At 38.7% G+C, this 22,460-nt stretch overlaps 1 protein-coding gene across 1 annotated transcript in view; it reads right to left on the bottom strand.

The window, feature by feature from the left end:
* Positions 1-3,996: 3,996 nt before the first annotated feature.
* Positions 3,997-22,460, bottom strand: part of KPNA1 (karyopherin subunit alpha 1) — a 42,690-nt gene continuing 24,226 nt past the window's right edge. Inside the window, exons 6-14 of the mRNA XM_081318154.1 lie at positions 18,139-18,270; positions 17,739-17,827; positions 17,242-17,341; positions 14,120-14,283; positions 12,312-12,390; positions 6,748-6,873; positions 6,077-6,204; positions 5,094-5,272; positions 3,997-4,250 (exon numbers count right to left, since the gene is read on the bottom strand). Coding sequence (XP_081174280.1) covers positions 4,063-4,250; positions 5,094-5,272; positions 6,077-6,204; positions 6,748-6,873; positions 12,312-12,390; positions 14,120-14,283; positions 17,242-17,341; positions 17,739-17,827; positions 18,139-18,270 — 1,185 coding nt within the window. The 3' untranslated portion in view covers positions 3,997-4,062. The remainder of the gene's footprint in view (positions 4,251-5,093; positions 5,273-6,076; positions 6,205-6,747; positions 6,874-12,311; positions 12,391-14,119; positions 14,284-17,241; positions 17,342-17,738; positions 17,828-18,138; positions 18,271-22,460) is intronic.

Genomic DNA, 22,460 nt, shown 5'->3' with positions numbered 1-22,460 from the left:
ATGCTGCACTTGTGTAAGACGCACCTGATTTTTGAACAGGGTGTTTGCAGGAAAAAATAGCATCTTATACATGGAAAAATACAGTATAGAGATAATGCATTTCATAAGGCAACATCCAAAGTGCTAAACTGCAGGTTAGTAACTGTTTTCACTTAGGATTTAGTTCAGCAGTTACGTTAACCATAGTGCTGCCCATACATACTTAGCAATGACATTCTAGCAACTGGATAGCAACTTGAAATTCAAATTCTCATCATTTTACTTGACATTTCCCCCAAAAATATGACAAAGATCATCTCATCTGCCTTAATGCTAAATTAATCTGCTGTTGTATTTTGGGGATTTGTCAGTGATGTGTAATTTTTTCTTTAAAAATTTACACATTTTTCTTAAAAAGAAAACATTTTATGAAATTTAATTCCTCACTTGAATAATACTATGTTCTGTAGTATTTGGTCAAGCTTACTTGCAGAACCAGATTCTTCTGTTGAAAATGTCTACTGCAATTCAGGTTCAAGCTACAGGTAGTCCTCTACTAAGGATCAGTTGTTTAACAACCAAAGTTACAACATTCTCAGAAAGGGTGCTTTATGATCTGTACAGCACTTCCGGCCATTGCAAAACATCACCCCGATGGTCACAAGACTGAATTTCCAGCAAAAAATACCTTTTCTGCACAATGGATTCAGACTTAAAACTACGATTCACTAAATGATGACTGTAAAAATGTTCTAAAAATTTGGCCCAGTGATGTGGTATCTTGACATATAACTGCAATTATTAAAATTCAGGTCCCAACTGTGGTTGTAAGTTGAGGACTGTAGAATAATAGAAGAAGGATAGCCTTAATTTTTGAAATTGGCCCTGAATTCATGAAGTGATGGCAAAGTACAGGCTATCATGGAAGGAAAAGAACAGTTCTGCCTTCCACACTCATCTTCCTTCACTCTTCTGACCTACCTTGGAACTATTAAGAGCAGGGGTCCCCAACTCTCAGGCCACAGCCCATTTGGAACTGGGCCACAAAAGTGACAGGCGAGCATGCGGAACTCCACTTGTGAGCGGTGGGCACTCGTGCAAGCAGTAGACACTTGTGTGAGTGCACAAAGCTCCACTTGCACAAATGGAGCTGTGCATGAACATGCACCTGCCACTCTTACAGAACCATGCCATCTCCCCTCCCCCAGGCAGCCAAGCCAGAAAGGTATTAGAGGAATCTTTGCTACTGCCAAAAATCTTGTGACTACAACTGGATATGTAAATAAGATACTAAATCCAGTGTTGGCTTTCCCTGTTACCTACACAAAAGGTTTACAAGCAAGCACTTCAAAAAAGATCTTTCCAAGCTCCCCCACCCATTTTCTGAATCACTTTAAGACAACATAATAATTACAGTCCTCTCACATTCCATTCAATCCACCCAGTGCACACCTGAAACGTATTGACATTTGTTTCAGGAGTTTATCTCCTCACCTTGCTCCACATAAAAAACCCCCAAAGAACTACCTTCAACAGGTTACATAACTAGTAACATTTTGCAGCCTCGGCTATCTAAAATACTTCAATTATACAACTCTGGACTGTACAGTCTACTTCTACATTTCACCTATATTAAAAAATCTAATTAGCTCTTCTATAAACACATACACAGTCCATTCATTTGAATATATGATTTAATTCACCCTTTTAAAGAGAGAACTGTCATTATTTACTAGAAGAAACACCAATGCACCATTATTGTTCTAGGAGCTTCAGAGAAAAACTTCCACTGTGAAGTTTGTGTAAATATACATATATACATACACATTAGCAACTGTCCCAGAAGTGTATGTATGTGCATGTACAAGCTAAATATGCACACACTTATTAGTACTGGTGTACGTGATGTTTCAGTATCACATACACACTTCATCGAAGCTAATTTACAAAATATGTAGTTCCTCTCTCTAGAACAACTATGCAATAAAGTACATGATTTAAAGCATATTATATAGAAATGACATGTAGTCAGTAATTTACCCTTTAAAAACCTAGCCACAAAAAAAATCCTTGTGGAAATGAAATGGCCTTTTCTTTTCATCAGTGTTTCTACCATTCTTTAAGAAAAAATTATATAAAATTAAAAATATTGTTAAAGATTGCTCATTTAATTTTGAACTGCATATCAGGGGTCTTCAAACTTGGCGGACCTCAACTCCCAGAATTCCTCAGCCAGTCTTCCTGGCTGAGGAATTCTGGGAGTTGACGTCCACAAGTCATAAAAGGGCCACGTTTGAAGACCCCTGCTGCATATTGCTTGCTTTCCTATGTGTAACAGATTATTTTACCCATCTGATTTCTGGTGTTAAAAATGGGGATCTCTTCCCAAACCAATCCTAGCCAATCAGGAAACATGATTGTCACATCATCTGGAGTCAAACATGTTACGTAGACAACAATTAGCATGAGCCCATAATATTTTTCTCTCACTTGGGGTCCAACAATCTGGACAATCAACAAAATGGACAATTAGTTTATTGCAAAATGTACCATCCTAGCCATCTTAGCTCTATTTTTAAAATCCTAAGATCAAACAATATGGAAATTCAACTGGCATTGTAACCCATGGTGCACCTTCAGCATAAGAGAATACAGTAATTTGAATTGAGGTGGCTACTGAACAGATATCAATAGAAGCTATGTGGGATACAGGTTACGGATCAGACTTTGACATAATATGTTGTAGGTGGTGCTAGTTTTCTTTTGTGAATTGTAAACAAAGGTATGTTTGGAAAAGTTAAACTGAATGAAAATGCCACTTAATTCATTCATAGGACAACACTCCTGAAATAATTATATTATGCTATCAAGATCAGTGGACATGAATGTAGAAGATCAAAGCAACTGGTATTCATTTCCAAGGCCTTAAATCCAAGCTTATTAGAGACCCCAACATCATCTTACCCAAAGGGTATTCTTCAAGAAATGGAATCTCTTAGCTGCTGCAGAGGCTGAAGTACAACTTTTTCATTGGAGACAGTTGTGTTGAAAATTAGATGAAAGGTGCAAGAGTGTTAAACAGCTGAAGTGCTTATAGTTTAATGTGAAACATTATTATTTGGGTGTGCTGGCATCTATTATACAGAGCAGATTGTTTCTGCTATTTGTAACGAAACTACTAATAACCAATCTGTCTGATTTGATTTAGAAACTTCAGTTTGTGAAAGCAGATGCAAATCAGGGATCAAGTATCCTACCATAGCATCAATAATTTAGAATATTAACCACCTAGATACAGCTTTGTGTGATGGAGCTGTACAAAAAATTAAGTTGGAAGTTTTCACTATTGTGCTAGTGAGGATGTGAAAGTATGCTTTAGGAGACAGCACTAATTTAGACTGGTAGATTTTCTCTATCAATGGCACAATTTAGGACATGTCAAAGAAAGTGCTATATTTTTAATAGAAGGATGAGCTGATTCTGTCTGCATTGAAGAAAGTGAGCAACTCCAAATCCTATGCAGTCAAAATGGGAGCAATGAAATCAGCTTGCTGACAATTAACAATATTCCTAGAACCTGGAGAAAAGTATTCATAGATTGCAGGGAATAGGATAATTCTAACCATATATGCTTATAAATTAACAGGAATCCAGGCTGTCGCACAGAAGAATGCCACTCAAATTCTGAGTGTGCATTAAATATTTCTCTTAAATTCATTGAACAAGGCAGGCACCTAAAGGAATGCATGGGAAGGAAGAGTCTCTCAAAAGTCTCAGTAGACTGTGAAGAATGCTCCACATGGAAACGCTGTCCTTGTTTGAGATTCTAGGGTTACCTTTTCAGTGTATTAGGAAAATAGGAAAAATCAGGAAAAACGGTATCTTTACAGAAGTGCGCCAGTTCTGAACGATGGGCTCAGTATTTAAGATAAGCCCTTACCAAAGTGGCATCCTACAACTAAGAGGCAAATATTTTTCCAGTTGTGTTTAAGGTAGTGTATGTGCAAAGCAAGCAAATCAGCTCACACATTTATAGTAAATGAGACCACTCAGAGCTCTACATTAATGGCAGACAGGAGCACTTCAGAGCTGGAAACCTTCCATGGGAGCCTCACACTGCTGGAAGATGTATTGTTGCTGGCCAATATCTACTTGTGGGGCAATGTTGCTGTCTTCTTCTTCTGTCCCAAAGTAGTGCTCAATCAGGTCAAATGCCTTTTGATATATTTCTTGGTTCTCGTGGCTTTGCAGGAATTCAATCTTATCCAGGCCTGCAAAAAAAATACAAGAACTTCCATCAAATTTTGAACTGGAAGATACAGTTGCTCTGTTTTAGCCTTTCCCTAAACCTAGAAACTGAACTAACAGACAGCCTGAACTCACTTATTCTTATGCAAATTGTAAAGAAGACTAGCTCTGTGCTATTCAAGATGCTATAGGTCCCTTTGGCACTAAAGTTGGTTGAGGCTTATTAATTAATGTTCTCTTTACTATCTTAGAACCTGCAGATGCCAGTTAGACAAATAATTAAATATTCTCCAAATCTCTTAATGTTACAGTTCAAACAAATATGATTTTTTTTACCCAATGTAGCCAAGTACATCTTAAAAGTCAAGATACGGCTCTCACAACCTTTTGTTGGGTTATACAATAGAATAGAGTTTTCAAATCTTGTTTTTATTTTGAGAATAAAAGGCGCATTTACATTTGTACCAAACCTTTTCTATGGCAATACACAAATGTTATTTGAAATGGAATATAGGAGGCAAGAAAAAGGAAGAATATAGCAAAGATGAAGGCAAAGAGGTTTATAATAACTGCTTTAGATAAGGACTGAAAGAATAGGCACACTGTACTAAAATTCAGATTAAAATAAACAATGGGAAGTAAGTGAAGTCTAACCTACTGGATATTATTATATTTTCATCCCACCTATTTTAATGCATGTCTGTATGTCAACTCAAGGCAGCAAGCATAAATAGTCCTGCCAATGTTCCCCATAGGAACCCTATGAGGCAGGCTGAGCTGAGAGAGAGGGGCTGATCCAACTAGCTTTCATGCCAAGGAAGGCTTAGAGCAAAGTCCATCTCCTGGTTTCTAGCCATCATCCTTACCATAGGCTTCCTCGATGAGCGCACAGTATGGATTAATGCCAGTGCCACTTCTTCTTGCTTCTTGCTCACCCAACCTCAGGATGTTTTCCAGTCCATTAAGTGCTACCTGCACAATTTTTGAATCCATCACGGTAAGGAGATCACAGAGTGGTTTGATGCAACCAAGTTCTACTAGATATCTGCAAACCATACCAATTGGAAGTTACTCAGAAGTTTTTGTTGGTCAAGATGCACATCACGGTTATATCACTTAAAAGCACAGATAACTTTGTAATGTAAAATTAATATGGCTCAAATGTTCTAAATACGCTGTACATAAGGAAGACTATTACTGAAAAATTAATCAATTTTCTCTGGGAAAGTATTTAGTCAGTAGCAAAATAATGAATTGGAAAAATGCTAAAAAGTATTAAAAGGCCAACCTAAAGCATTAATGAAGATATATCAAATAAAATTATCAAATAAAGATGGAATAAAATTAACTAATAAAATTAGCAAAAATTTGGTTGCAGGTAAGACAAAATAAAACATGGAATCAGCTCCTACCACAATTCCTCTATTTTAAAGTATCTTTGGGAGCAAATACAAAACAGACAGGCAATAGCTGTGCAATGGAGATAGGGATTGGTTGATGCTCAGTTTTGGAGGGGAAGGGGGTCTGTTTCTCAAAGAATAGAAGAAAGTTGGCAGCGATGTCATTGGAAGATGGAACCAAAAATTGGTTATTTTCATTTTTTGAAAAGTCTGGGAGATTTAAAATGTAAAATAATGCATTAAGCACTATAGAAGCTTATTATTTTCCTTCTGCACTTTTAACCACAATAATATAAATATATGCATTGCCAAAAATTGCACTTTGATGAATTTCAACAACATGATTTTTGGGGGTGTTTTAAGGGCATCAATGCAGCTCCTGGATCATCATCCTTAATGTTTTGTAATGGTTTTCATCAATCAGCTATGAGCAATTCACTACTACTTACTTAATTTGTTCAGCAGAGCCACCAGATGTTGCATTAGTGATTGCCCAAGCAGCTTCTTTTCTTGTCCGAAACTCAGCAGTTTGCAAAATACTTATTAGAGCTGGAAAAATACTGGCATCTATGACAGTCTGAAAGAGAGGATTAAATAACAAATAAAATTGTAGACAAAAACCCCTTTTCCTAGAGTTAATTTGGTGACACTCACGGCAATATGCATTTCTCTCTATTTATGTCTACACTATATTATTTGGCACCAGTTAACTGGTAGTCCTTGTTTAGCGACTGCCTTGTCCAGAAACCATTCAGTTACAGTGGTGAAGAAACTACCTTTGCAACTAACCTCAATTTTATAAGCTTTGTGGGTCTGTAAAGCAAATGAAGCTGAAGTAAAGATTATAACCCCAATTGTGGTTTCACTTAATGACTGCTTCACTTAACAGCCAAGTTGCCAGTCCCAACTGTGGTTGCTGAATGAGGACTACCTATATTTCCAAACTGTCAATATAGCTGGAATTCACTTCTCTTAAGTTTCTGCTTAGAAATACAATATAACATTTCTTGGATTATGAGGAGAAAGATACGTCCTTTTCAAAAGCTTTATAAAGATGTCTCACTTTGTCCTTGCAAATATGTCTTTTTCTCTCCCCCGCCCCCAGCAAATGATTAATTACTTGAATCTGTGCTCTGTTTCCGGCTGTAATGTTTGATATTGTCCAACATGCCTCCTTTTTGATTGATTCTTTAGGACTACTTAGCAAGTGTAATAAACTTTGCAGGGCTGCACAGTTCAGTATTACCTAGAAAGAGGGAGAATAGATTTTAGACTATACTCGGACGATGTAATAAGAACAATTAACCGAAGCACAAAGACAACAACATCAGAAACAATGGTCCTAAAACTTCAACAAATAATTAAAAAAGAACTTTAAGAAAAGCTTGCAGAGAGAAGCATGACAGCAGATGGCTTATCCAGTGAGATAGGACTGGAGGGATGGTCAGTGGAAACAACATGAGTAATTATTACCAAAGGCTGAAGGGTAAAGGCAAACTCTCCCTTGAGTGGAGCTCATGGCAGAAATATGGGCCATTCCCAAGTTCTGGGATGCTTTTTCAACTATAGCCCTGGGATCCTCTTACAGTCCCCCAATTCAAGTACTAACTAGGTCCATCCCTAACTAGGCTTTTGAGATTAACCAAGAATGACTGAGGGCTATTATGCTGTGGCATCAGAAGCAACACTCTATGCTGATGTGGTTTTTTTCCTTTTTGCTGTTTAATAGGTTTTTTGGGGGAGGGATTTTTAAGTGAAGATTTTGAAATGTGAATTTCAAAACAAGAACTAGAATAATAAAAGAGTATTAAAGGGAGATACCAGCCAAGCTGCATGGATTCCATGTAGTTCCCTGGTTTTACTGGATCCTGGATGGAGATCTCATGTAGTTCACTTTGAGGGACCCATCTGCATTCACACATGGCTAGTGGGGAGCATTCACATATGGCTATGCAACAGTCCCTGACCAAGGCAGGTCTGAAATTATACACCTGCTTTGTAGCCCACCAGGCGCGTGCATCACGGAGCCAAAACGCTGGCAGCAGACCAGAGCCTAGACTGAAAAAGCCTGTTCTACTCATAGCATCATGAAGCAACTCTGTGGATGTACATGCCTGTGACTTTCTGCCTTAAAGAAAAGCTACTGCTATTTTTAAAAAAAGATTTTTAAGTATAAAAAATATTTTTTTTTGCTGAGCAATTGAGTGTTGTAAGCACATAGCTGCTCATTTTATGCTGCTCTATTTATGCTAAACAGAAAGGTTTAGGAGGTAAAAGCTCTGCAGACAGGATTTTTACACCCAGGCAGAACTTTCTGGGGTTTTTTTTAATGGAGCTTGGGCAGGGGCAGCAATCTTGCCTTTTTTTTAAAAAAATCCAGCTTTTGCCAGTGTGTATGTAACGATAAAAATATTGGGTTAGGATTATAGAGGCATTTGGGGATGTAACTTGCACAGAAGCTCACTAGGTTATTTTGAATCTCTCAGATCAATCAATCTCAGATGTTTTGTTGTGAAGATAAAATTAAAGCTGAGTATGCCACGTAAGCCATTCTGAGCTCCTGGAGAAAAAAAATCTAACCAATATGTTTTTTTAAAAAATTCTCATGGAAGTATAACATAAGCAGCAGTTGAATACAGAGTTTTATTTTCTAACAGCCAGCCAGCCACCACCAGGCTACCAGCAATTCTCTCAACATGCTGGATCTCCTGTTTGAACTTGAACTGCAGATCAATGGCAGGTTATGCTGACTGGCATCTGCCACACAAGTTATATTACAATAGAGGAAAGGGCTGTGGACTAGGATTTTGAGCTTAACTGATTTTTAGGTAGCTTACAAATTTTTTTAAAAAATGTTTGTATATATAGTTTTGAATGGCACTCATATTCCTAAGGGAATGGAAGCACATATACCAGTACTTGCAGATAGGTAGTCTTTGCTACATCTGCCTAAATCAGGGGTCTTCAAACTTGGCCCTTTTATGACTTGTGGACTTCAACTCCCAGAATTCCTCAGCCAGCAAAGCTGGCTGAGGAATTCTGGGAGTTGAAGTCCACAAGTCATAAAAGGGCCAAGTTTGAAGACCCCTGGAAATAATAACAGAATAGGAAAGAATCTGAAAGCAAAATCATTCGGTAAAACCAATCAGACATGATAGGAGAGCCACACATTTGACTGGCTATCTGACAGCTGTACTGAGCTATACAGAACTTTTTTATCTTGCCCTGACTCTAACACGAATTAAGGGATTACAGGGTCATAAAAACAGAGTAGCCATATTTTTAAAAGGACTTTGACAAGGTCTGGGAAACTGAAGAGCCCTTAGCTTAAACTCCTTCCAGGCAAAGAAAAGAAAATGCATTTATGGATACAGATCGCTACATTACTTGATACTCAACCACTCATCTTTTTAAACACCACTAAGATCAAATTATTTAGATTTGTAGATTTATTTTGAGGAAGGAGAACATGTTCAGAACATAACTGGGTTCATTTCAACAGTTCTGTCCAATAACTTTCTATTATTTCAGGAAGTTTTTGAAGTCAGAACCCAGTTATTGGGTGGGGTGTGATTTCTTTATTCTATCTTTCTGCGGGTTCTGCCTTACTCCTGGGGGAGGGGGAAGCAATAGGCACTACAATGTATCCTCTCAGCTTTCCTCTATCTGCCTGCTCTTTGGTCTATTCCCCTTATTGCTAGCCTGGGGTGAGAATGGAATGTGTCTCTGGCCATCTGCCTTATATCTAGCTGCAGAAGAACAAGCGCAAAGACCTAACAGCCTAACAGTTGGGAATGGTGTCTTATCAACCCCGTTTCCACAGCAGGTTCACACCTGGAGATTGGCTCGTTTGAACTGACTGGATGGACTATTGGGGTGGGGTTTGCCAATTGCTCCTTAAACCTATTGATTTGCACGGGAAACTCTCAGATCCTGCCTTTTATGCCTGCTGTCAACTTCTCCTAATAAAAGTTCCTTTTGGAATGAAGCTGTTCCACGAGTTCTGCTTTCTTGGGAAGAGGGATTGAGGCAGGTCCTTACAGTTAGGAGCTTATTCCAATATTTTCATTTATGTTTAAATATTTCTACACCATTTATAATATATGATGAATCTCCAGGCATTGCAGAAAATTCAAACATATATAGATCTGGTTAAAACATCTGCTCAACCACTCAGCAAGCTTATTAATATACTAAGCAACAATATAGTTGCAAGAAAAAGTATGTGAACCCTTTGGGATTACGTGGAGTTTTGCATGAATTGGCCATAAAATGCGCTCTAAACGTCATGTAAGTCACAACAATAGAAAAACACAGTCTGCTTAAAATAATACTACACAAACATTAGCTGTTGTCATGTTTTAATTGAAGATAAGATGGAAACATTCACAGTGCAGGGTGGAAAAAGTATGTGAACCTTTGGACTTAATAACTGGTTGACCCTCCTTTGGCAGCAATAACCTCAACCAAACGTTTCCTGTAGTTGCAGATCAGACCTGCACAACGATCTGGAGTAATTTTGGACCACTCCTCTTCACAAAACTGTTTCAGTATAGCAATATTCTTGGGATGTCTGGTGTGAATCACTCTCTTAAGGTCATGCCACAGCATTTCAATCGGGTTGAGGTCAAGACTCTGACTGGGCCACTCCAGAAGGCGTATTCTGTTCTGTTGAAGCCATTGTTTTGTTGAATTACTTGTATGCTTTGGGTCATTGTCCTGTTGCATCACCCATCCTCTGCGGAGCTTCAGTTGGCAGACAGATGGTTGTACGTTTTCCTGCAAAATGTCCTGATAAACTCTGGAATTCATTTTCCCATCAATGACAACAATCCGTCCAGGCCCTGAGGCAGCAAAGCAGCCCCAAACCATGATGCTCCCTCCGCCATGTTTTACAGTGGGGATGAGGTTTTGATGTTGGTGTGCTGTGCCTTTTTTTCTCCACACATAGTGTTGTGTGTTTTTCCCAAACAATTTTGGTTTCATCTGTCCACAGTATATTTTGCCAGTAGTGCTGTGGAACATCCAGGTGCTCTTTTGCAAACTTCGAACGTGGTGCAATATTTTTTTTGGACAGCAATGGCTTCCTCCGTGGTGTCCTCCCATGTACTCCATTCTTGTTTAATGTTTTCCTTATTGTAGATGTGTCAACACAAATGTTAGCATGTGCCAGAGATTTCTGTAGGTCTTTAGCTGACACTCTAGGATTCTTCTTTACCTCATTAAGCATTATGTGCTGTGCTCTTGCAGTCATTTTTACAGGACGACCACGCCTAGGAAGAGTAGCAACAGTGGTAAACTTTCTCCATTTGTAGACAGTCTGTCTTACCATGGACACATGAACATCAAGGCTTTTGGAGATACTTTTGTAACCCTTTCCAGCTTCATGCAAGTCAACAATTCTTGATCGTAGGTCTTCTGAGAGCTCTTTTCTGCGAGGCATGGTTCACATCAGACAGTGCTTCTTGAGACCAGTAAACCCAAAACAGGTGTGTGTTTTTAAAGGGCAGGACAGCTGTCAGCAACACATCCAATATCATCACACTGATTGGGGTCAAGGTTGGTTCACTCCTGGCTCCAATTAGCTCTTGGAGAAGTCATTAGGCTAGGGGTTCACATACTTTTTCCACCCTGCACTGTGAATGTTTCCATCTTATGTTCAATTAAAACCTGACAACAGCTAATGTTTGTGTAGTATTATTTTAAGCAGACTGTGTTTTTCTATTGTTGTGACTTACATGACGTTTAGAGCGCATTTTATGGCCAATTCATGCAAAACTCCATGTAATCCCAAAGGGTTCACATACTTTTTCTTGCAACTGTATGTATGCCCTTCACAAAAAGAAAAGTGTGAGGAAGGAGCACGACCCTCCCTCCGCCATTTCACATTTTATACCAGTTTTTATTCAAATTCTATGTAAAAATAACATTCATTCATTCATTCATTCATTCATTCATTTAATGGGACTTATATGCCGCCCTATCTCCCAAAGGACTCAGGGCGGCTAACAACAATAAAATACAAAAAAATACAAATATTAAAATTAAAATTAAACTATCAGTAGCCCCAATCCTATAAAACCTTAAAAAACAGATTAAAACCCCATTATCATCAGTCCAGGTCAGCCTGTTGGAAAAGAAATGTCTTAAGGTCACGACGAAAGGACCGGAGGTCTGGGGTAATCCGGAGCTCCAGGGAAAGCTGATTCCACAGGGCAGGTGCCCCCACAGAGAAGGCCCTCCCCCTGGGGGTTGCCAGCCGACATTGTTCAGGGTTAAGTACTAATTCAATAATTTTGTATTTTGTTTTACCAAGAGTTGAACAATAAGAATGAAAAGGTAATGTATATTTACAGATGAATCCTATTTCTAAATCTTTAAGGAATGTAGGAGATCATGTGAAATTATTTATGATCTAAAGATTTAACTGCACTTCAAATAAATAAAATTAATAGGCAGAGACATACCTATTCAGCAAGTTATATGTCTCAGACCCTGTAAAATAACTGAAGTAACTTTCATTGAACCTCCAAGCACTAAAATCTAAAACACAGTAAGGAAACCATGTTGTCTTTCACAAAAAAACCTCGTGTTTTTATGATGTTCCTCAGATGGGCAAATTTACTTCTGTCCAATGACTTGATTGAAACGCATACATTAAGTTCCAATATAAAAAATTAATACCTGGGTCTGGATATCATCTCCTGTAACAATATTCCCAACTGCTCGCAAGGCAGGTGATATTACTTTGTAGTCATTGTGCCTAAAACAAGAGAAGGATGCAGTTTAACAGATATAATGCTCTCTTATAATCAAGCACAGTAACACTCCAAAAAAATCCAAATCTGATTAAAAAAATACCACACAGGAAATTATTACTAAACTGTAAAATATAGACAAATATTTATTCAAATGTAGATATTTTGTGATGATTACTATGTGGTGTCATTCTTTTTATACTACCTTTTTCAATGAATACTCATGAACATATGACACTGTAACATTTCTGGGTATGTTTTGCTTTTGGGTTGAATGTAATAATAATACTAAATATTGTTTATTATAATATTGCTGTACAATTGTTGTCAAAAGGCTGAAACCAAATTTGTCACATTCCTTGAAAATGAGTCATGAATGGTTAAACAAAAACTGCATATCAAAAGTAGACAGAGCTACATCACAGTCTGAGAAGAGACTGTGTGAATCCATATATGAAAACTATGCACAGATTTAAATTGTCAATAATTAAAAAATACAAAATGGAGAATGAATAAGGATCTATCTTCTACTGTCAAATGGGTAAACCATGTATAAAAGAAGTAACATCTCTGAATTCAGTACTTTTTTAAAAAAATAACTATTTTGTATTTTGGGGGGAAAAAAGTCATTGAATGAAAGAAAAATTTTACCCTAAGGGGAGTCCAGAGTAAACTGAATAAAAATGTTAATAAACAAATTCCTGTTCTTTGAATCGGATTTTCACTACTTAGAAATTATAGCGAATTATTAAAAATATAAACACTGTTCTATACTTTCCTAATTTACCAGTTTATTGCGGGCAAAGTAGGATATTCCTGTAATGTATAAAAATATTCAACTCAGTATCTTTGTACACCTCCTGCAATGCAAGTATAGTTTATACTTGTTTAGTATTGCATTGCAGAATGTTAAGGTATGTGATCCAGCATTAATTACACATTATGAATATAATATCCGTAATTGTTCATATTACATTTTGTAATTTTGGGAGACCAGAGGAAGCAATTGGATGAGGGGAGGGAAACTATATATGTAGACAATCCATATGAAGCTGTAATTTATTGCTTCCATTCCTCCTTGGCCAGTTGGTGGGTGTCTGCTGTTTGTGTGTGGGAGTGAAAGGTGTGCAGATATGAACCAGCTTAAGCAAAATGTGACTATATTGTCCTCATTAAAGCTACAGGGTTAACAAAGGATTCTTTCCATGCTATTCTGTCATTTAGTGTAGATAACCCAGTCATCCGTAATCCCTCAGAGTTTATTATCTCAGTGAGATGTGTGCAGTTCCCCACAAAAGCCTCCAACTGTTAATCTTGGTTACATGTCCAGCAATGTCAAGATGTCATTTCCCAGTTGTTCATGAACTCTGAAGCATAGAAGGAAGAGTTGGTAGGCCTAAATGAGTGGCAAAAGGAAGACTGGGCAACTACAAGAGATATTGCATATTGGCAAATTTTACTTTCAAATAAAGACCTTACTTAATCTTCCATCAAGATCATAGCTAGCTATTTTGTAGTATTCTAAGAAAACAGATATTGGAAAGATGTGCTGTAAAGCCAAGATGACTGATTGTTTAAATGCTATTCTAAAAGGAAGCACTGGAACCAGATGAATCAGTCAATGAATGTGAAACAAACATTGATTCAATCTTACACTGATACTGGAAAAAATTATTTAATAATTTAATTTATTTATAAATTATTTAGATCATTTATTTGATCTAAAATCCTTACATCAACAGCTCTACGAGTCTCCTACACACTCCAGCATCAATCACAGCCTGAATTTTATCATTGGGTCCATCAGACAGGTAGGAGAGAGCCCAACATGCATCTGCTAGAACATCTGTGTCATTAACAAACAGCAGCCATGAGAGTACACTCAGACAGGGTGACACCTGCAAAGGAAGAAAAAGGGAAATAATTAATCAAATGGTTTCTATTAAAATGACACATGAACTGCTTCTTACTCTGAAGGTTGCCAAAACTGAATTCTTATGTATAAAAAGAGCGCTTCACTATACATCAAGTGAAGACTGTAAACCTGAACCAGTCCAACAATAAATAATTGGAGTGAAAAAATGTAATAACAATTGGACTATCACTGTTCATTTTAATATTTTGAAATTAAGAAGAATTTCACATAGTTTCCACTGAAAACCAAAATATAGAAACCAATTCTTCTTTCAGATTTTATCCAAACGAAATATGTATTGCTAATGACAAATTGCTGATCTTTTAAATGCCTCTCCATTTGCGTTTTGTGTTTGATTTTGCACAACACTTGGAATCTTAGAGAGATAAAGAAACATTTATAGGGAAAGGACTCCTGCTTTCAATGCACATAGTAATTACTGACTTACTAACCTAATTCCTAAAGTACAACTGTGGCTTTAAAACAAGTCACAGATATAATTACCAGTACATGTTGTTGAAAAAGAAAAAAATAGTTATCAAGATTTTCTATTTTTGAGTCTCTTGGAGAACATTTTTTAAATAGTGAGAATGGTGGAGATTTGAATGCTTACTCTGGAGTAAGCCATGAGAAAACAAGCAGGAGAAAATGGGACATTCTGACTCTCACACTAGAACAGCAATACAGCTTCTAAACCAGGGGTGTCAAACTGACGGCCTACCAGCTGGATGTCTCACATGCAGACCATACCCAACCCAGCTCCGCAAAGGCAAAAAAGTCATGATACATCATATGTGACACAAGTTTCACACCCGTGCTCTAAACTCTTCTTGACACTGTATAAATACACTATTTTTAAAAATAATACAACTATTCAGACAGTTCCTCTTATCCCTTGACCATTAGGTTTATTCAAAAAATTTGATGAATAATTCTGTCAAATAATTTTTGAAAATCCAAACGTACAATGTTGCTGAGGCCATCTCCAGCCACGTTCCTCTTGACGCTCTCAAATGATTTGCTGATGAAATCAAGATATATTACATTTACAGTATTCCCACAATGGGTTTTCCCCTTCCCCAGTGCTATATAGCAGCTTATTGTAATATTTTATCTATAATATTTTCCTCAGGTAGACAAATTACTATATGTTCTGTACCCAACACGAACTCATCCTGTCATCAAATCATCTGCAACTGAAAGCCTTCAACTCTATGGGGGAGTACTCTTGGTATGAAAGAATATGCATTCAACATCCAAGGATTAGGGATCTTCTTTGGGAATATCTCAGTCTTCTATGAAATTATTGTCCTGCTCCAGCTCACATGCTCACACACCTCAGAGATTTCAAGGGATTTATTGATGCTTTCCAAGCCCTTCCAAGAATCTTCCCCAGAAAATCCCCAATCAAGCAACAGGGCAACCCCCCAACATGTTCACAGCTCAGTTCTGGAATGACTCCAGCATGAATCCATGAAGGTGGAGAACTCCACAAGGCAAGACAAAATAGAAGCCAGGCAAGGTATAAATACTGGGTCTGGAGATAGTTTGGGTTCAAGGCAAAGGCAGATCAAAGAGGCAGATCAAAGAGTCAAGACACAAATCCAGGATCTAAAATCCACGGTCATGGTCAGGAAGCTCAACTAAGAAGCTGGCAAATGCTGGGCATCAAAACAGATGCATTGTTCCCAGTGTCATTTCCCTGCTCCCATTGGGCTAAATCGCTGGCACCTAATGCAGCCTATCCAGAGGAACAAGGCTGCCGCTTCACAAGTAGCTGGGCTGACCTCCTGTCCCTTCTTCATCCTGTGTGCTCTTGGACTGGTGGAGGAGGCAGTTCCTCCTTCTCCTTGCTGTCCAGCTGCAGCTGCACACTCTCTCCACCTGAAGGCTCAGGGCAGTCCTGCTTCATCTGTGGTTCAACTGACCCATGCTCAGCTGGCTGCTCATCTGATTTCTCTCCCCATGATCGCTCCACTGTGCTTGGTCTCATTGCTCCCTGCTCAGAGCCACCAGCAACCTCCAGACATGTTATCACCTCTGCCCATTACATGGCTGGGACTGGCTCAACCTCCTTCGAGCTAGCGTCCGAAGAGGTGTCCAGGGAAGTGTCTGAGGAGGCCATCACAATTATGTCCTTCCCCAAGTTCCTTATTCTTCTTGACAGCAAGGGAGTTATTTTTTTGAAGACTGAAATAAAGTTAATACATCCCAAATTATCTCCCCTCTCCATCTCTCTAGCTCAACTATCTCGTGTTCAAGAAAACAAACTTATTCCCTGCGCAAGGAGATCAGTGCACCAAGCACAAGCCTATGTCTTAGGCAAATGATCACGAAAACTGACATCCTGTGCAATATACCAAAAATAAAGTAAGTGTTGTTGGCTAGTCTGGCTTACTGTTTCTTTAGAAAAATTTTATTTAACCATAGGAGCTATGTTTTACCTCCTATGATATATTTCTATAGAGTTTAGACCCCTGTCTTCTTCCATGTAGATCTCTTTGTTTTTCACTCTGAAAAAAAAATCAATGGTTTTCAATAGGTTTGCAAAAAGGGAAAGAAACTTCCCTTTGTTTCTCAATTACTGTACTTGAGGTACTTTGTCCCCTCTATTATTAATAATGAGAAATTAGCCACTTCTTCTCTGTGCAGGAGTTGATTGCTATTCCAAAGAAATATTCCAGAAAGATTACAGCTTACAGAAAAATTGCAATAATTGGTACAGCTGAGAATGAGAAAGTAATTGCGAACCAGGCATTCTGAGAAAATAAACCTAGTGTGAACAACTTTTAGAAAAAGCAACAGGAAAAACCAGAACTGAAGAAGCTTCTTGGATGAGAAGTGAAATGTTTTCACAGAACCCCCCCCCCCAAGAAAATCCAGTTGCCTTTTGGAGAAAACACCTTTGGGACATTAACTCCTCTTGAATTTTATTCTGTACCTTAACAAAATCTGGAGGAGGGTTCTTCCCTCTGCAAAGATTAGATAGTGCCCATACTGCATTCCGAGTCATGGTAAGACGATTCTGTTTGGAAAGCAATCTGAAAATAGAAATAGAGGTTTACAATGTCATCTTCTTGCGTAGTGGATTGACAATACATTTATTATTATATTTATATTTATTATTCAGGCTTATGAGATGCTCTCCCTATGAACCAACTGTAAGGATGTTTTTATTTTTAATGAGAAATTACCAATTGTGAAACACTTTCTTATTTTATCTACACTTTATGTTTCACCTTCATCAAGGAAATGAAGGTGGTATAAGTCAGTTTCCCCTATGGTATTCCATCCAAGCACATTTTTTAGTTGTAGGATGGCCTGTCAGTTCATAAACTGGAATTCATTATTTTGCTGCACTCTGCTGGTAAATATTTGCTTTTCACAAAGATTATAGCACCCTTGCTAATAAACCTGAGTATCATTTGCATCACTTACTGTAATAGAGGGGGCAAGATGTTGCAGTCGAGGACATAGTCTCTACACATGGTACTATCACCTGCAATATTACCTAGAGCCCAAACAGCCTGAGAAAGAAAGAAAAGAGTCAGAATTAAATATGTTCAGTATAATCTTCAGTGTCCTGTATTCCACTACGAAGACTTTTCTAGTATTACATTATGCATCTAAGAAGATTTAAAGACTATACCTCCAGGCTAACTATTCAGTAAAATAATAATACAATTTAAACAGTAATAAATCATAAAGTCACAGTAAAACAAGACACAAAATAGCAATCAAGTAAGATAAAGTAACACTATAAAGACAATTTTCAATTTTGGAGAAATCCATTCTACTTAATTTCTTTTTTCCCCATTTTATTTTCTGAGAATCTAACCTGTTCCTGAACATCTTCAAATTCTGAGCTGAGTAGTTCTATGAAGATAGGAACAGCTCCAGCTTGGATCACAATCCGAGTTTGAAGGGAATTTCCAGAGGCAATGTTAGTCAGAACCCAGGCAGCTTCAAACTGCATTAGGAGATAGAAAAAGCTTCAGCCATTGATTTTTAAAATATAATATTCAATTCCATTTTAGTTGTATTTACAGGGTCACATATAAATTACCAATAACAACAAGAAACACACGGATGTGTTTAGTATCTGAGTATCGAGTATCTAGTATCTAAGCATCTATGGTTTCTCTAGTGATCTAACTTAGAAGTCAGATCAAGCTAGATCTAAGAAAAAGGATATAGAAGGTAAACAGAAATTACTGCTTTCATTCACAATATAATTACGAATAACCATATTTTAGTGTCTAAACCAGCCTATTTATATCATATCAGTTCTCAAATTTAGGAGAGCTTTATCTTCAGCTTCATTTAATATCCTCCCTAGCTTACTGGAAGGGAAATATAAAAAAACTCCACGCGAAACTCAATACCACCCTTATGATATGGGTGCTATACAAACCACAGTCCCATATTATTCTGTATTGCCAGTTCTATAGGGACGTTGAGCACCAGTTCATGGCCTCCCTTTTCTTTAAATTTCCTGGGTACTCTGATAGCTTTTAGTTTATTTATTTATTTATTTTTGGGACTTATATGCCGCCCTATCTCCCAAAGGACTCAGGGCGGCTAACAACAATAAAAACAACAATACAAAAGTTAAAAGAAATTAAATAAACAGCCCCAATAAATAAGTTAAACTAAACAATTAAAGATTAAAAAACATTTTAAAAAACCCTGCCGTCAGTCCAGGTCAGCCTGATGAAAAAGGAAAGTTTTAAGGCCGCGGCGAAAGGACCGGAGATCCGGGGGAGCTCAAGGGGGAGTTGGTTCCACAGGGCTGGCACTCCCACAGAGAAGGCCCTCCCCCTGGGGGTCGCCAGCCGACATTGTCTAACCGATGGCACCCTGAGGAGGCCCTCTCTGTGTGAGCGCACTGGGCGATGGGAAGTCGTTCCCGGCAGCAGACAGTCCTGCAAATATCCCGGGCCTAGGCCATGTAGGGCTTTAAAGGTAAGTACCAGCACCTTAAGTTGTATCATCTATTAAATAATCAAGAGAAATTTCTCTAAAAGTAGCAAAATTTTGCTAATTATGTGTAAGCCTCGCCCACAAATAGTTGCTAGTAGTTCACAATTGAGAAGTCCTTGCTTATTGACCATTCATTCAACAACCAAAGTTACTGAAGCAATGAACAAATGATAGTTACACTTGATCCCCAAAGTTACAGCTGCAAAGCCCCAGCCATCACTGCTGCCCTGCAACACACAGCTGACCTACATCATCTTCTTTTCATTGCTAACAAGGTGCACTGCCCAACCTGGTCCTCTGTGGCTGTTGGTTATGCCAGGCCTTCTTCCCAAGGTTGCTTGCGCCCTTCTCCAAATAGCACGCTCCATTTTCATAATGCTTCTAAAACCTTCTGAGGCCTTCCAAAGCACTGCAAGATGGTTGTGCACACCAGTCTCCAAATTGTGCATGCCATTCTCACAATGCTTCTGAGGCCTTCTGATGCATTACAAGAACAGCATGTGCAAATTGAAAAATGGTAGGCACAGTCTTCTTATGAGGTTTCAGATTTCAGAAGCCATTCAAAGCATTGATAGAACAGTGCACGTTATTTGCACAATGGTGCACGCTATTTGGATCATTTGCCTTAAGTACTGTTAAAGTCACATTTTTATAAACAAGCCATAGTGTAAATCGTGGTTTAAGGCACATGTACAAAGTGATTAACATGGGGAAAACAAATAAAAAGGAAGAGAAAGAAAAAGGTTTGGCTGCTTAAAGCCCACCCTTTTAAAATGAGCATCTTGGGGTGTAATTAGAAAGGGGGAGAGAATGCCACTAAAATCTCCAGAATTACCTGCCTTTATTTTCATATCTCCAATTATAGATATGAAAATATTTGAGTCCAGGCTTGTATTCTTTTAGAGCAGGGGTGTCAAACTGCTGGCCCATAGGCCAGTTGCATCATGCAGAGGCTGCGCCCACCCCAGCTCCAGCAATGCGGAAAAAAATCACGCTACATCGTGACATGTCACGACATGGTGAGTTTGACACCCGTGCTTTAGAAAGACACAGAAAGAAATTGATAACAGGGAAAGCTTCAGGGAAGGGAAAAAGCAGCCCTTAGTCTTCAATCTACTACCTGAACAACATTACAAGGCTCATGGACCAAACTGTTTGAACTAATACTGATCCTTTGTACAGATTTGTGTAAAGAACTCTACCAAACAACACAATGTAAATCATGACAAACAAACATATTCCACTTCTGTAGCCTTATGTTACCGTATTTTCCGGCGTATAAGACGACTTTTTAACCCATGAAAATCTTCTCAAAAGTCGGGGGTCATCTTATACGCCCAGTCGTCTTATACGCTGGAAAATACAGTAGTCTTTTTTTTTTATTGAAAAGTTTTAACATACATTTTATCTTTAACAATCCCCCCTCCCCCTCCCTCCCTACCCCTCTCCCCCTCCCCCCCCCGACTTCCCAGAGCTAAATACAAGGTATAGGAAAAAAAAACAATCATAAACAACCATATACTAACAACCATAAACTCTAAAGAAAAATACAGTAGTCTTATACAGCGAGTATAGCCCAAACCCTATACCCGTATTTTTCGGACTATAAGACGCACTTTTTCCCCCCAAAAGGGGGGGGGAAACGAGGGTGCGTCTTATGGTCCAAAGCTGATCCGTATGGCCAGCCCCAACCTCTGCAAGTGGAAAGCAAGGGAGATTGCCAGGAGCACGAATCGGCACGTGCTGAGAAACGCCGATCTCACGCTCCTGCAATCTCCTTTGCTCGCTTTCAGCTTCCCTTACTACAAGAGAAAGCAGGCTGAAACGGAGTGAGGGAGATTGCCAGGAATGCGAATCGGCTGATCTCGCACTGCTGCAATCTCCCTCGTTTCAGCCTGTTTCTCTTGTAGCAAGGGAAGCTGAAACCGAGTGAGGGAGATTTCAGGAACACGAGATCAGCCGATTCGCGTTCCTGGCAATCTCCCTTGCTCCGTTTCAGCTTGCTTTCTGCAAGAGAAAGCCGGGCTGCAGGGCCGCCTCCACAGGTACTGCTCTAACGTGGAGAGGGAAGGACAAAGAGGGAAGGAACGAAGGAAGGAAAGAAGGAAGGGACAATGGGAGTGGGAGGGAGAGAGAGAAAGAGAAATAGGGAGGGAGAGAAAGGGAGAGAGAGAGAAGGAGAAAGAAAGGGAGAGAAATAGAGGGAGAGAGAGAAAGAGGGAGAGGGAAAGAGAGAGGGAAAGAAAGGGAGAGAGATAGAGGGAGAGAGAAGGAGAAAGAAAGAAATAGAGGGAGAGAGAAAGAGGGAGAAATAGAGGGAAAGAGAAAAATAGGGAGAGAAAGAGGGAGAGGGAGAGAAAGGGAGAGAGAGAAAGGAGAGGAGAGAGAAAGAAAGAGGGAGGGGGAGAGAGGGAGAGAAAGAGAAGGAGAGAGAAATTAAATTAGTAACATGATTGTTAAGTGAATCTGGTTTCCCCACTAACTTTGCTTGTCAGAAGGTTGCAAAAGGTGATCACATGACCCTGGAACAATGTGACCATCATAAATATGAATCGATTGTCAAGCATCCGAATGTAAATCACATGACCCTGGGGATGCTGCAATGGTCATAAGTGTGAAAAATGGTCATAAGTCACCTTTTTCAGTGCTGTCGTAACTTTGAACGGTCACTAAGTGAATCATTGTAAGCCGAGGACTACCTGTACTTTATCATTTTTTTCCTTTTTTGGGGGGGGGTCAAGTTTTTGACACCTTGCTGGGCGACTGGTGGTACTCGGACACTGCCTTGTCCTAAAAGTGGTACAATGGATGAAAAGGTTGAAAAGCCCTGTTTTAGTATACCAGTACTATTTGCTTCAGAATATTTTTTTTCTTGTTTTCCTGCTCTAAAAACTGGGTGCGTCTTATGGTCAGGTGCATCTTATGGTCTGAAAAATACGGTAATTTAACAGGAAAAGTAGGGGGTCATCTTATACGCCCAGTCGTCTTATACACCGGAAAATACGGTAGGTAACTTTATGCAACAGTTGTTGCTGACAACTGTTAAGATGTATTTCCTGGTATGTATACCAACATAACTGGTTAAGAAATAGTATGATTTATCAGAGATAGCTAAATTGACTGGTTTGATCAAAGAAAAAAAAACAATTATTTTCGTTTCTACTTGGAAACTATTAA

Source organism: Vipera berus (genome assembly GCF_964194415.1).
Source record: "Vipera berus genome assembly, chromosome: 2".
Classification (NCBI taxonomy): Eukaryota; Metazoa; Chordata; class Lepidosauria; order Squamata; family Viperidae; genus Vipera; species Vipera berus.
This window is presented reverse-complemented; position numbering and strand designations above follow the sequence as displayed.